The following is a 17,090-nucleotide window of genomic DNA, read 5'->3' as shown; positions in this document are numbered from 1 at the left end:
GCTTCCGAGAACTACAACGAAGGCTCCAGAGGCCCTAAAGTAGTCAAAGAGTTTCCAGCCAATCAGATAGTGATGGAGCTTTCTAAAATATAAACCTGGCATGCTACTAGTGGACAGTAGCATAATATGTCTCTTTGCGGATTGGTCGAAATATAATGTTGATTTAACAAATGCTAATATCCATAAATACCCGTGATTTACTGTACATTTTGATTCATACCAAATAAACACTTCTTCAGCTTTTCTTCTGATTTACAACACTGAAGTTCTAACGTTCAAATGTCGTAGTTGTAACCGTATTCTGCATTAATCAAGTAGTGAACCTAACACAAATTATGAATGAGTGAACTACGTGACAACATTTAAATCTTTCCATCTTTCATTCTATTGATTCATCTATAAATTATAGGTCTCTTCATTAAATTTACCTGAATTACAAGAAATCAATCTGATTAACAGATACTTAATTATCAGAAGGGGTTTTATAGAGATTTTAGAAATTTCACTGGTTCAAATCATGAATCAATTGAAGCTAGATCACCATGGAAAACCTGGAAGGACTGGACGGCTGTTTCTTCCTAGTACACGACAAAGCTCTAATGATTTGAATATATTCATATATTTGTAGTTATATACCTAATGGGGTAATAGTATTAGATTTTCCGCAGTAAAATTATTATAGTACAAACAAATGTTATACAATAATACATCTATCTAAATTCATTTGGTATTGTTTACTTGTATCTTTTCATTGATGTGCATATATGTGTGTATTACAAGCATGGGATGTAGGTACTTTCAGCTGACGAGTCTGAAATAGGACGAAACGTGCATCCTGGATTCCATTGCTAATTATTATCCATATTTGTTTATAATACATCTATCTGTAGAAAAAGTTATTCTTTAACATTTAACCTACTGAAGATAAGCTATAATGAAACTATTATTAACCAAGGCACGAATAACTCTATCATCATCATCATCATCATCATCACAATATATTCACATAATTACATGATATGTATACTATAATCAATAAAAAATGATATTATCATTTTTCTCGGGTCACATGGCATTTGTGAATTATCGGATCAAAATAAATGGATCAATGTTTTTGTTGTTGTTGTTGTTTGATAATAGATCATTTGACCTAACCACTTTTCTCTATATGTTTACAATATTTTGAATACTGTAAAATACATTTTTTAAATATTCAGTGTTAAAAAGATGAATATCTTCAATCACTTCTCCGCCTATGGTCAACCTCTAGACTAATTAATCAATAGTTCTAGTGAGAAGTCGTGACCAATAGGAGTTAATCCATATTAGATAGAGACAGGTATTTACCTCAGTACAATGGAAGATGGTCTCACAATTTCATGGACTGGTTGAGGTTAGACATTAACACTGTTGGATACCGGATCAGTGGTCTAAAGGTTAAGCGTTCACGTACGATACCGATAGCTTCTGAGTTCGAATCTCGCAAGCAGGGTCGTGGATGCCCACTACTGAGGAGTCCTATGATAGGACGCAACGGCCATCCAGTTCTCCCAGGTTTTCAATGGTAGTCTAACATTAATGTATTCATAGTCTTAATCAGAAAGTAATCTTAGCTATAGAATGACTTAATTTAACCATTGTACTTACGACCTTTTGCAGTCAAACGTAATTGTCTCAGTTATCTTTATTCACAAATCTTTGTATGATTATTATTAATTCACTCTATTATTCAAGTATTTCCGTTGAATTCAAATATTTTAATCGTTCAATTCATGAGTTAATTAAAGCTAGATCACCATGGAAAATCTGGAAGCACTAGATAGCCGTTTCGTCCTCTCATAGGATTCCTCAGCACTGAGAATCCACGAACGTGGATGTTGGTCTAGTTTCAATTGACTCATGAATTCAACTATTACATTACTATAATATCCACAAAAAGCCTCTCTGATTAGTCAACAGACTAAATGTGTGTTTTTTTTTGTAAAAGATAACCATTATTTTTGGATTGTATATGAAATGATACTTTGAATATGATAGAAAACTCGAAAAGACAAGAAGAAAAAGTCTAGATGTAAGAATAGTAGAACTCAAGATCTGGAGTAATATATAAAAAATAACGAATGCTCATTGATCAATGTGATTAACTATAAGCCATGTCATCTAACATCTTAAACTACTGACCCCATTCGAACTTGGACCGATGCACATATATGCCTAGTTCTACGTTGTAACTGACTGACTGACTGACTGACAGCTCTTATGCAGTTCAATACAATATCCAATGACTTCTTAAACTGATATCAAATCTTGTTTTGTCCACTTCTGGCTTTCTTCAAACTTACATCATCTAAATCTATTTTATACATTATCAAGAAGTGTGATACATTGTTCTTCATCTACTAGTCAAAGAAATTAAAACGACAACCTGTAAGTGAACAATATTGCTTTCAAGTAGATCTTCATTAGGCTTTATAAATATATGTAAATATTAGACTAATCAATGCAATTTATGAATCAATGATCCAAATGAAACAAATATTTACATATATCTATATCTACAAATGTCAAAACAGTTCTACTGTATGGAGCGGAAACCTGGAGAACTATGAAAGCCATCATCCAGAAGATACAAGTGTTTATAAATAGTTGTCTATGCAAAATACTTCGGATCCGTTTGCCAAACACTATCAGCAACAACCTATTGTGGGAGAGAACAAACCAGATTCTAGTGGAAGAAGAAATCAGGAAGAAGTGCTGGAAGTGGATAGGACACACATTGAGGAAAGCACTCAACTGTGTCACAAGGCAAGCCGTCACATGGAATCCTCAAGGCCAAAGGAGGAGAAGGAGGAGAGGAAGACTAAAGAACACATTACTCCGAGAAATGGAGACAGACATGAGAAAAATGAACAAAACTGGATAGAACTGGAAAGGAAGGCAGAGTGGGACAGAGTGGGTTGGAGAATACCGGTCGGTGACCTATACTCTATTAGGAGTAACACACATAAGTAAGTCAAGTAATAAATCTATATAAATATTCCTATGAATTAGAGCAAAATCTAATGAACATATGATTGAAAATAATAATATACATCCTTTGTGGAAGAGAACAAACCAGCTTCCAGTTGAAGAGAAAATTCGAAAAAGACATTGGTAGTGGATATGACATACATACCAGAAATCATCGAACTGTATCACCAGACAAGCCCTAACTTGAAATCCTGAAGGTTAATGGAAAAGAGGAAGACCGAAGAATACATGACGTTGCGAAATTGAAGCAAATATGAAAAGGATGAATAACAACTAGAAATAGCTTGAAAGGATCACTCAGAACTATGATAGCAACTCACGTGCAATTGAGTTTGTTCTCATTTAACTCGGTTAAGCCTCTTTGTTAACTTATTTAGCGGACAAAGTCATGCGTACTATAACAACTTATTGTACCTTTACTATTGTTGTGCTTGTATGAAATATGTATGCTTGAACATAGCTTACCGACTACTCATACATTCATTCTTCTAACTTTATTATTAACTGCTTAATTGATTCGATGTCCATTCATTTCCCTATATATCTATATACATGTACATTTAATCCTATATACACCCTCGATTTGCTGACTCATTCATTTGTCTCTCTGGTTTGTGGTCTGTGTTATCTGCTAATAAAACTGTAGTCGCTGCTTCTCTTTGCCTTCTGATTTCAAACACCGTTGAGGATCATATAGTAACAGTTACGAGGGTGATTGGTTAACAAAGCACAGCCACTACACTATTTTGGATGAAGAATGATTATGGTTGATCTATTCTCCTTCATCAGGAGTTGTTAGGACCCGATAAATATAATGAATGGTAACTTTGGGATCCTTTTATGGGCCAATACTAATCGTATATTTTTATTGTATAATTGTGATGTGATGGAAAGAAAAGTCAATTTTCGATTGATCTACTCATTATGAATTTTATTCAACATTCAACATCCGTTTTGATTCAACATGAGGATCATTCAGTGTAGTATTTGTTACTGTTTTCCCAGTGTGATATTTTCTTCTGTATAACATACGATATTCTTGTATTCAGTTGACATGAACTATGCTCAGTAAGTAATTTGTTATAACTGAGTATGTGATTTAATCCTAATTATGAATCAAAATGGGTGTACAATCAATATATAAACCAGTGTATTTTAGACTATATTTGATTCGTCGTTATCATAGTGTTTTGGGGGTTAATAAATCTTCACTTATACCAGTCTTGTGTGTTCTTACTTTCGTATCATGGGAATTGCCGAAGTCCCTCGTCACGAGTATAAGTGATCAGCGTTTTCCCACACAACATCAGTGACGACTCCATATAACAGGAGTAACAGGCGTAAGTTAGTAAGTAAGTATACAAGATGAGAACTTCACAACTTATTCATACATAATAATAATAATGGAATAAACTTAGATCATTTCAACTTACTAAAGAAATCCATGTATAACATAAAGCGCTTGTTTTAGCTATTTGTACATGAAATGGTTTATGAAAACGTAGATAATTTGATTTCTGTTGATTAGTTGTTAAGGATTCGTCTAATTCATTCATTACAACAATAAAATTAGATTGAATAATTTGCCAAATTGATAATCCTTTTAAATGGATTCGTTTTTGTTTTTTTGTTTTTTTCTTTTTTCGAAAAAAGAATACAAAAAAAAAACAAACAACAGTTATCTACTGTACAAGATCATCCATTCAATCATTCCATCAATCAATCATTTGAAATCCCATAGATATTCAAGGTTATATTACTATGAGTAGTACCGTGTTACAATAACCAATCATAGATCTAGTCAATAGTCTATTGGTTTTTGTAAATGAACCAATCATGAAACAATAATAATAATATTGATATGATCAGTATAGGGGGTTGTGAAGATGGTTAAGTTTTCTTTTTTTTTTTTGGTTGAGATCATGAACCGTGTTTCTAGGTTTTCAATGATGATCTAACATTAATCGGTTCATGAACTCAATCACAAAAATTATCGATAATATAAAACATTTGAATTAGCTAGTAATTGATTCAAGTGAGATAATCATGAAAAACTTGAAAGTATTGAATAGTTGTTTCATTCTATTATGGGACTTCTTAGTAGTGTGTATTCATGATCTCTTCTCGTCAAGAGATTCGAACTTAGGATTTACCAATCTGGTGTGTGAATACTTAACCTCGAAATCATTGAGCTGGTCAGCATCCAACGGTGTTAATGTTTAACTTTAACTAATTCATGAAATTGAGCTAGATATTCACCATCGTCTTCAGTGAATTACTATATCACGACAGACATGGTCACGGTTTCTCATTAGAATCCCAGGAAATACCACTTGAAACTAGTCACTAGTGAGCATATGTTGATTAATATCAGAAGAGGTTTTTGTGGATATTATAGTCATTTTAATAGTAGAGATCATGATTCAATTGAAGCTAGACCACCATGGAAAACCTGGGAGTACTGAATGGACGTTTCGTTCTAGTATGGGACTTCTCATTAGTGTACATCTTTGATCTTGCTTGCGGGATTCGAACCTATGATCAGTTGATTTGATAACATAAAATCAATAGAAATACTTTTATTTACCTAAACAGTACTGAAGTGGATTACCATGAGAAAAATGAAATAATTAGTTATAAGCAAGGATGGATAGTGGTTAACAGTGGAATCCAGGACGTGTGTTTCGTCCTATTTGGGACTCGTCGGCTGGATTTAGCGATGGGACTATAATTTATGAATGACCTTTGAGCGATACCAAATTGATCTTGAGAATGTTCACCTAATGACTAGGGCTCATTGAGGGTTTTAAACTTGTGTGAAGGTCTTCATGTTCCTGTACTCATGAAAGAGATGTACCGTCGATAGTATACTGGTAAATATTACCGTGCCCGATGTGGGTGGTCACACTTGCTCTGGAATTAGTGTCTAAGCCCCAACTATGTGACCATTTGACTAATTTGTCTAGTTCGAGTTGGAAATCAAGATGAACAACCTCACTACTTGTAGTTCTCTGACTTTTGACTGTATCTGCAAACAATAATGTCAACAACTCGAGCAGTCGTGGCAATTCATTGACGTAGACAAGGAAAAGTAGGGGATTTAAGATGGTACCATGGGGTATGCGACTTTTAACCGGCTTCAGATAGTCCAATTTACCCTCACTCTCTGACTCCGGTCATATATGACGTTTCTTATGCATTCCAGTACAGCACCTGCTATTTCGAAGCTCGAGAGCTTCTGTATAAGACCTAGATAAGAAACCTTGTCAAATGCTTTGCCAAAGACTATGAATATTACATCAACAGACAGACCATTATCTATGGCTGCTTTACAATCCTCTCTCTCAATAAGTGAGATGGTCAAGCATGAGTTCTTGTTTCGAAACCCGTGTTGCATGAGGCTCAACAGATTATATGATTATATGTGACCTGGTAACTTAACCTGAAGTATCTTTTCAAGTAACTTAACAGGTTGGTAGTTAGATACGATCTTTCTCTGACTATTTTTAAATATAGGGCTAACTATAGCATCTTTCCAGTCCCTAAGGAATTGAGTATGAGAAAGGTACATGTCGAAGAGCATCGAGAGTGGCATTGAAATAATGTCCGAGAGAGATTACAGCAATCGTAGATGTAACCCATCAGGTCTCGGTATCCTACTAGATTTGAGGTTAATGATCAATTAAAAAACCGTTTCCTTAGCCACATGTACAGGTCCCATAGCTGACATCTCAATGGTGTGATCGTGTTTAGTATTGTTAATAATACCCATAGCGTAGACTTCGATGAAACAGTTTGATAAATTCTCAGCTCTTGCCAGGTATGATTCAACTAGTATATCTGAATTTTCGTGCAACAGTAATGGAGGAATACTACCACTACGCTTTGTTCTTCGTTTAAAGCACGAAAACAATCGTTTCAGGCAAGTAAGGCTACAATATGCCAACTGTCTAGAAAGTATAGATTTCATTTTCCAGGTAAGTGGAAAGTTTCACATGAAGACGATTATTTGCATATATTAGAACCATTGAGCGAGTGATAATCAAGTCGGACTTAGGGTGATCGGCAAAGATGATTATTCGAATGATGAGAATATGAATAATCAATAATTACGGTGTCTGGGATATGTATAAAATATGTCTAGTCATCAATTACATAGACACCTAATATCGCATGCGTAGAAGTAGGTTTAAAGAAAACTATGTCCACCTAGACCAAGACAATATTAGTCCGTGAAGTCATTGAGTGTTAATAGATGTACGCCTTTTTTTAATCTGTGCAAATATAGTAACTATTGACCGATACAACTTAGAACTAGTCCGTCATATTTTCATTCAACTTCAGACGATGCATACTATGCGTATTGCCTTGATATTACCTTAATTTACAAGCATTATATGCACACATGCCAATAAGAGACTGATCAATTGCAGTCCTAAACATCAATGGGTAGATTCAAGTAAAACAATACCAAGTGATATTTTCTACCAGTTTGAAAAAACAAATTCAAGTGAATATTTTTAAAAGCATCAACTTACAATTTCCAACATTTTGACTGAGATCATGAACCGATTGATATTAGACCACTATGGAAAACCTGGAATCACTGAACAGCCGTTTCGTTCTATTGTGGGACTCCCCAGCAGTGCTCATCCATGACCTTGCTCGCGAAATTCGAACTCAAGGCCTTTAGTCTTGCAGGCAAACGCTTAACCTCTAAACCATTCAGTCGACATCCAACGAAGCTAATATCTAACATCAACCGATCCGCGAAATTGCACGATGATCTTCCATTGTACTGAAGTAAATACCTGTCTCTACTTGACACGGATTAGCTACGCTGGTCACAGATTCTCACTAGAACTCCGAGAATTCCCTCACGAAGCTAGTCACTAGTGACCATATGGTAATCATCAGTATGTATATATATATGTATATATCAGTCATGGTTTCACCTACAATCAATGATTGTATTCATTGAATTTTAATGAATTTCAACAGAAAAAATCGATAATTTTCTTAATAATGTTTTATCATATGATTATCAAGTATGTAGTTGAAAGAATAGTTACTCACATAGACAAATACGTATGGAAAGTGGAATGAAGAGAACTTATAAATGGATATACATAATCTGGAAACAAAATTATTGAATCAGTCATAAGTCAATATTCTAATATAATGACATCTTATTCATTAAAAGATTGAGTTACTTTGATACATCTATGTATCTAGGTAACCATGTATATTGAAATAGCATAATAGATTAGATCAATTTATGAATTAGGAAAACTAGAGTATATTATCCTAGTCTCTACTGTAGAATGCTGGTCGGCGGCCTGTGCTCCATTGGGAGCAACAGGCATAAGTAAGTAAGATACATGTCACTTTGATTATCCGATCAATAGATAAATTGGAATTAATCGAACTGGTGGCGAGACTATAATTCATGAACAAACCAATCCGGGATAAGATAACAGGTCTCGGATTTTGGCCCGAATTTTATTCACCCATTTGTATAAATAGAGTTTTGGCATGATAGCCGATATCAGTTCATGATGAAAACCCCCCAAATCTAATTCCTAACCTTAACCATCAACTGTAAATTATAATCAGGTTTATAACCCTCATTTGGTCCTGGTTATTAATTGGCCACTCTCGAGGTCAGTCTAGTGTCGCACAAATGTCATCCATAAATTATAGTTTCACCTCTAACTGAAAAATAACTAATTACTGTATTACATAATTATTTACTATTAGGCAATTTCGCTTAACGAATTAAGTATTTGGCATAGATAAGATGATAAGTTTATCACGTTTAAGCATAATGAATGATAGTTATACAGAGCTAATATAACTTCCGGGTTAGGACCCTCAAGATTATGAGAACATGAGAATTTACTATACATGACTCATATTAGAATACATTGACGATTCTAATGTCACTTTCAATCATATTCTTCATAGAAGTAAAATGAACAGTCTGAACTGAACAAAGTGGATTTTGATCTTATTTCTTAAATAAAGTGTTTTTTTTTAATGAACATTATTCTCAGAAAGGGGTTTTGTGGAGAATTCATGAGTCAACTGAAATTGAACAATCATAGAAAACCTGAAAGCATTAGACTTTAATTTCTTCCTAGTATAGGACTCCTCAGTAATGCGCATCCACGATTTCACTCGCGGGATTCTAACCCAGGATCTATCGGTCTTGTGAGCGAACGCAAGAACATTATTTATTTTCACTGATTTATTGATTCGCAGTCACTTTCAAATCTATTGTTTTCTTCATACTATTAACAATTTCATTGGGTGCAATTCATCTTCCAAGTTGTCTAAATTTGACAAATCTTTTTTTATCAGTATAGTGGTTGTGGAGATTATTAAGTTTTTTGATTGAGATCATAAACCGATTGATGTTAGACCACCATTGAAAACCTGGAAGCACTGGACGGCCGTTTCATCCTGTTGTGGGGCTCCTCAGCAGCACTCATCCACGATCCCGCTCGCGGGATTCGAATCCAGGGCTTTCGATCTCGCGCGCGAACGCTTAACCTACTGGAACAATGAGCCGGCATCCAATGGTGTTAATGTCTAACCTCAACCAAAAATGTTTTTACTATTTCAAAGAATAAACCATAAAAGCATCCTTTATACGACTAGACAAAGCTAATAGACTGATATAGTTATATTTCATAGACAGAATATTCATTGACACAAATTAAATCCTTCACAGAACATTTTGTACAAAATATATGGCGGGTAAAACAAAAAGAAAAGAAAAAGAGGCTGTTTAACAACATGTAAGATTAATCGATTAACACATTTCATATACATGTCTGTATCGGTTCAATAATCTGGTCGATAGGGATGAAATGAACAATGCATATATGTGTATACATAAACATATGCATATATATATATATATATATATATATATATACTTACGCCTGTCACCCCTCATGGAGGAGCATAGGACATCCACCACCATTCTTTATCCAACTGTGTCCTGGGCAATCCTTTTCAGTTCTTTACACTTGCTAGTCATACTTTCTATGTCTGCTTCAGATTCTCAATGCAATGTGTTCTTTGGTTTTCTTCTTTTCTGTATCTCTTCAGCATTCTAAGTTAGTGCATGCTTCGTGATAGTTTTATGATATCCTCAATGTGTGTCCTATCCACTTCCAACGTCTCTTTTTATTTTCCTCTTCAGATGGAGCGTGGTTTGTTCTCTACCACAGTAGTCTTTTGCTGATGGTATCTGGTCGATGGACATTCAGTATATTACGTATACAATTGTTTACAGCTGTTTATCACCGTACAGTAGGATTGTATTGATGTTCGTATTAAAGATATTGGTTGACAGATGTTTTGAGTTCCATATATATATGCTATGGCCTGTCATTTGATGAGGTACTTGTTGTTCACATAACTAGGTGCAGACTTTAAAGTTTACTTACCCAAAATGAAAGATTTATGAGATGCATTTGAACTCGAAAATCATATGATTGACTGGAACTAATCTAATGATCAGGTCAAAATTCAAGGGAAAATGAGTAACTTTTAATACTGGTTCCCTCCAGTTACCTATGTCACCTAATCATTATTCTTCTGCTAATAGCTTTTGATAAATTTTACCAAAAAAGTGTTCTTTTGAGCAATGGTGTTGTCCTTGGTATCGGTTTTGAAATCAATAGTCCAGACTCATGAGGAGTCACTACTCAAAGACATCGTATCATAGTATATCATCTATCGCCCATCATTCTATCCATTCGTTTTAATAATCTGGTTTATATTGAGATCTCGAGTTGATCAATGTCAAAACAACATTGAAAACCTAGAAGCACTGGACGGCCATTTAATCTTAATATGGACCTCTTCAGTAGTGTACATTCACTCGAGCCCAAAACCTTCAGTCCGACATGATCGCTTGACCTCCAGACCGCTGAGCTGGGATCCGATGGTATTAATGTCTGACTTTCATTAGTCCACGATATTGCATGACGATCTTCCGAAGCTTTCGGCTGAACTCCACTGGGTGATAAGTTCTCACTAGAACTCCGAGATTTACCTCTCGAAGTTAGTCACTAGTGAGTACATAATAATTATAAGTATAGAGTTGTGGAGATTATTGAATTCTGAGTGAGATCAAGAACCAATCAATGTTAGACCACCATTGAAAACTTGCAATTCGAAGTTTTCTTACTCATCATACTCCTCTCTTTTAACAAGTAATTTCGTTTATCGACCAGAATTACTACTATAAAGGTGAAAATCAGTAGTACCTTGATGACTCATGAAAACTGATCCAATGAGTTGAAAATTCTACAACCATTATAATATTATAAGTCGAAATTATCAGCTAATAAATGTCGTTTGATTAAACATGTAGTCAACGAGAAGAAACTGACTCATTATGGATATGAGCGATATCTATTCATATGAACTAGAATAGCTTTTGTTGTATATAAAATGAAAACTCTTGAAGACTGGATCAAGTTAGATGAGATTCTGTAAATAAGCTTGAAAGCTGCCTCTCTAATAATTTGGTGAACAGTATCAACCAAAAAATCTGCACAAATAGAGCGTTCTATTTTCTTTATGAACTCATTTATTAAGTAATGATATATAGTTAAATTCACTTGGTATTGTTTTACTTGTATCTTCCCATTGTTATTTAGGACTGAAATTGCACAAGAAGGTGACTATCAGGACTCATTAGCTAAGTGGATAACGCGATGGCATTTGGAGCGAACGCTACTGGATTCGAGTCCCGGAGTAAACATCAACTCTGGTATGTAGGTACGTCCATCTGACGAGTCCCAAATAGGAGGAAACGCGCGTCACACTGGATTCCACTGCCAGACACTATCCATCTTTACTTAAAATGATATATGGTGTTCAGAAATGAAAGTTGTATGTATACACAGAGTGCGGATAACAGTACATGAGTGGTTAAATAAACCGTTGATGGTGATGAAATATTAGTCCACATACATGAGATAACATTTAGTTAGTTGTTACAATCCCTAATGCTTGTAGACTGCAAGTATAGATGGGTGGTGATGTATGATAATCCTTCAATTGGGAGGTCATCTTTACAGGATAAAAAATAATTAGTCCTACTTATCAGTTTGATAACTGAATACCGAATACATAATCAGAACATGAGTCATAATCACAAGAGTATGAAACCTAACACATATCAATCATAATAATGTGAACCGTTATCAATGTTGGAGTACAATGACGGTTGGAAAAAAGTTAGGGGTGGCCAAACCAAAATGTGGCATCAGTGTCCGAAGTCACTAACTTCTGGTTTGAGCCATGTTGGTAGATGCAGACTACTTGGTTTGTGTCCGCGTGACTATCGTAACCACTGGTTTGAGACTCTTAGTGACATGACTCAGAATCGATCACAATAGCGTAGGTTTGTAAATTCTCTATCTTCCTTTAAACTATGAGATTAAAATCGCTTCATATCTTTCTTTCTACCAACTAATTCTTTCTTCCTGTATTATATCTTTATATATAGTCTTTCTTTTATATATTACCACCATTGAGTTAACTGCTTCTATGAATTTGATGGTCATCTCACTATGCTAATTATATGTGACAACTTGTATCGATGCATATATATGCCTGATTCTACGTTGTTGCTGGTTGACTGACTGACATGTGACGGTATTCCTTTCAATATACAGAGGATCTACGCAACTAAAAAAATTAATGACTACTTGTGTCAATAAACGGATAATCAAAGTGAAAACTTTCTAAGCTATTTAAGAGTATTTGATATATACACTAATATTATCTAACAAATACGAGAGTCCTGACACATCATTAGTGTGTCTAAAACACCTAATCCTATCTTAGATAATTTGAACTAGTAAAAACTGTCGCTCACCTTATAAGGAAAATAGAGTAAAAGTAAGGGTGTCCACAGACCCCGTACTACAAAAAGTGGAAATCTCTTTGTTTCCATACAAATTCGAAACAATGAAGAACAATACGAAGTAACAATTAGAAAATTAATTTAACAATATAGATAAAATAATAATATGATTTTAAATAACCTGATTGGATTCTGTAAGGATCGGTTGTGCACAGACCAAATTGCGACACTACGGATCATCGTCGAACAATCAGTTGAGTGGAACTCGTCACTGTACATCAACTTCATTGATTATGAAAAAAGTATTTGACAGTTTAGATAGGAGGACGTTATGGAAACTTCTTCGACACTACGGAGTCTCTGAGGAGATTGTCAATATTATCCGGAACTCATACGACGGACTACAGTGCAAAGTAGTGCATGGAGGACAGCTGACAGATGAATTCCAAGTAAGGACTGGAGTCAGACAAGGCTGTTTACTCTCTCCCTTCATCTTTCTTCTGGTGGTCGACTGGATTATAGGACCTCGACATCTGAAGGAAAACACGAAAGACAATGGACAGCTCAGAATCAATTAGACGATTTGGACTTCGCAGATGACCTAGCCCTCCTATCACGTACACACGAACAGATGCAGATGAAGACAGCCAGTGTAGCAGCAGTCTCTGCATCAGTAGGCCTCAGCATACACAAGGGGAAAACCAAGGTCCTCAAATTCAAAGCGGAGAACAGGAACCCAATCACTCTTGATGGCAAAACCCTGGAAGATGTAGAATCTTTCACATACCTGGGAAGCATCATCGATGAACAAGGAGGTTCAGATACAGACGTAAAGGTGAGGATTGGCAAAGCAAGGGTCGCATTCCTACAACTGAAGAACATATAAAACTCAAAGTAAGTAAATAACCTGATAAAAAATGAAACAGACCTACTTACTTACGCCTGTTGCCCCTCATCAAGGAGCATGGGCCACCCATCAGCATTCTCCATTCAACTCTGTCCTGAGCAAACAGACCTACTGGATGTATAGAAATGTGTTTGTCAAAGCAATATAAATTAATTTAATCTAATAAGTGGAATGTGATGCCGCAATATATCTGGAAACTTTTGTGGGAGAAAATAAATTCAGACTGTGTATAGTAGCAATCCATATATGCTCATGTCGTGATCATAGGTTTGTATAGTTCAGTTTAAATGTACCTGAATTTCCTCATAGGCTTGCTTTAGAATATATATCCAATGTACAATGTGGAATTGGTTTGAGTCTGTTATAAATTAATCAATAAAATTCCACTTCTAACTTCTATCACTTTAATTCAGTCTAATCTTGATGTAACTTGTCATCATTCCACTATTGATCAATGAAAAGTTCACTCAACCTAGAAGCAAGTCTGTTATTCATTTCTATTTACTGTTCGATTGTTTGTGCGTGCGTTGCACCCACTTACAATATCCTTTTTTGTGTATCTTATCATACTACTTACTATTTATTAAGTAGCTTGTTTGTTTTAGCTATTTTTAAGGAGTGTATACCTGAAAGAAGTGCTGTCGAACTTTACTGGTGGGTTTTGTAACTTATCAGCTTATCCTTCTATTTCACATGAATTGATCTAAGCTCTTCATCTACAAAATGTTTTTGTATTCTGAAAATTCTATGTTGTACTAGGCGAATAATATTGAAGAGAGAAAACCATTATTATAATTATAATTATAATTATAATTATTATCATTATTATTATTATTATTATTATTATTATTATTATTATTATTATTATTATTATTATTATTAGTAGTAGTAGTAGTAGTAGTAGTAGTAGTAGTAGTAGTAGTAGTAGTAGTAGTAGTAGTAGTAGTAGTAGTAGTAGTAGTAGTAGTAGTAGTAGTAGTAGTAGTAGTAGTAGTAGTAGTAGTAGTAGTAGTAGTAGTAGTAGTAGTAGTAGTAGTAGTAGTAGTAGTAGTAGTAGTAGTAGTAGTAGTAGTAGTAGTAGTAGTAGTAGTAGTAGTAGTAGTAGTAGTAGTAGTAGTAGTAGTAGTAGTAGTAGTAGTAGTAGTAGTAGTAGTAGTAGTAGTAGTAGTAGTAGTAGTAGTAGTAGTAGTAGTAGTAGTAGTAGTAGTAGTAGTAGTAGTAGTAGTAGTTTCTTAGTTCTTTCTTAGTTTGACTTCTTAACGTATTGTTTATTTTTTGGGAGATTATGTTCTCTAAACTGGGTGATTTATTCACAAAGGACTCTAGGCTGTTCGTACAGGTTTTATGCGTCATTGGTCCGGTCGATAACTCACTGTTCTGGAATTGGAGGTATCATTACGTAATACATTAATAGGGTCACGAACCCACAAGTTATAACAGTTTCCACCGTACACAGCATCATGAATATTGAAAGCTTCAAACAGTGAACTGTGATATTATTAGAATTACTTCATAAAGAAATAACAGTATCCAATTTTCAACAGTGAACTTAATAAGTTGTCTATAAAGATTACTCCTTTAAATATCTTCATATTTCACTTGGTATTGTTTGGCTTCATCTTCCAATTGAGGTTTAAGACTGCGATTGATCAGTCTGTTATTGGCATATGTGCATACTGTGCGTATGCCTCGATATTGCCTTAATTCACAAGCTTTTTGTAAGCAATGATGGATAGTGGCTAGCAGTGGAATCCAGTTTGACGCGCGTTTCGTCCTATTCGGGACTCGTCATATTCGTTTGGATTATCATTCACTTTGATCCGAGACTTGTTCTTTACTATCGTTTTGATTGGTTGGTATTTCAAGAAATATTGATCAATCTTTTACTGATAGTTATTTCGAGTTTAAAATGAATTCTCTGATTTTTCTTAGGTTGTCATTGATTTTTGCCTTAAAACGTGCAACAATATGTTTTCTTTAATTTGTAATAACTTTTTTTATTCTATGGAGCTGAAAATTGGAGAACTACCAAAACCATCATCAAACATGTACAAGTATTTATAAACAATCGTCTACGTAGGAAAATGAATGTCCGTTGATTGGATAGCATCAGCAACAAACTATTGTGGGAGAGAACAAACCAGACTCTATTTGAAGAGGAAATTAAGAAAAGACGATGGAGGTGATTGATGAGACATGTATTATGGAAATCATCAGACTGCATCATGAAGCAAGTGCTAACTTGGAATGATGAAGGATACACTGCACCGTATATATAGTTCTATAATTTCAGTAGTCCTATGTGTAAGTAAATTGTCGAGTGAGAATCCTTTGCTATCCTTTCTATACTATGTTTTTCATAAATTCAGAGATTCCAATTATCTTTGTTGAATTGGTCTCACTTTCCATTTGTATGTTATTTTTCGTCAACTGGGCTTTCAAAAATATTACGTCGAGTTATAATAATCTATTAAAATGGCTATCACTTCCAACTTACAAATACCGTTGAAATATATTTTTTCATAAAGAACCTAAAATAAGATTTGGTTAAGGGTGGTCGTGAAGATCCAGGATAATGACAGTAAACTCCAAGGGAAAACTGCTTATAGTCGATTAAACATAGCTGTTTCTGGGTAGTTTTTGATGTATTAACCAAGTAATTTTCAACTCTTACTACCTGGATTTGAAATCCATGGAGCCGAATGTGATGTTCTACTTTCAAGAAAGAATTTTTTTATATTCTTCATCCGTTAGAACAAGGCAGAATCACCGCAGATGATAGTTTTATGAGAGAAGCACATTATAGCCACCACATCCTAGTATAGTCGGTATTCGGACTTCGACATCGAACCTTAGACCTAAGGGAATATCTAGGCATTCCGCACAGGTTGCACATATACCAACAAGAGACTGATCAATTTCAGTGTTAAACATCAATGGGAAGATTCAAGTAAACAATGCTAAGTGGATTTAAACTTCACCCTATTGTACAAGCAGGTGCTTATCAGGACTTAGTAGCTAAGCGTATAGCGCGATGGCATTCGAAATGAACGTGCTGGTTTCGAGTCCCAGAGTAAACATCAAGGTTCATCCAGTTGACATGTCCCAAGTAGGACGAAACGCGTGTCAAACTGGATTCCACTGCTAACCACTATCCATCTTTGCATAAAAAGTTTGTGACTGGATTCCAGTGTTAGCCACTATCCACCTTTGCTTATGAACTACAATATCTTTTAAATTATTGAACTTTCAATATGT

General features: G+C 34.9%; 1 protein-coding gene across 3 annotated transcripts in view; it reads right to left on the bottom strand.

Annotated features, from left to right (window-relative positions):
- Positions 1–13,506, bottom strand: part of MFSD4B (Sodium-dependent glucose transporter 1) — a 31,630-nt gene extending 18,124 nt beyond the window's left edge. For 2 of the 3 annotated variants that reach the window (XM_051210065.1, XM_051210066.1), the window contains exon 1: positions 4,464–4,749. Coding sequence is in view for 2 of the 3 variants with exons in the window: in XM_051210066.1 (XP_051075554.1) it covers positions 4,464–4,586 (123 nt within the window). In the remaining variant the exon portion in view is untranslated. Of the gene's footprint in view, positions 1–4,463; positions 4,750–13,106 lie in introns of those variants that run through there. The other variant, XM_051210064.1, reaches the window with a different exon arrangement.
- Between the last annotated feature and the right edge of the window lie 3,584 nt (positions 13,507–17,090).

Source organism: Schistosoma haematobium, chromosome 1 (genome assembly GCF_000699445.3).
Source record: "Schistosoma haematobium chromosome 1, whole genome shotgun sequence".
Lineage (NCBI taxonomy): Eukaryota > Metazoa > Platyhelminthes > Trematoda > Strigeidida > Schistosomatidae > Schistosoma > Schistosoma haematobium.
Note: the sequence above shows the minus strand (reverse complement) of the source record. Positions and strands in the feature narration are given on the sequence as shown.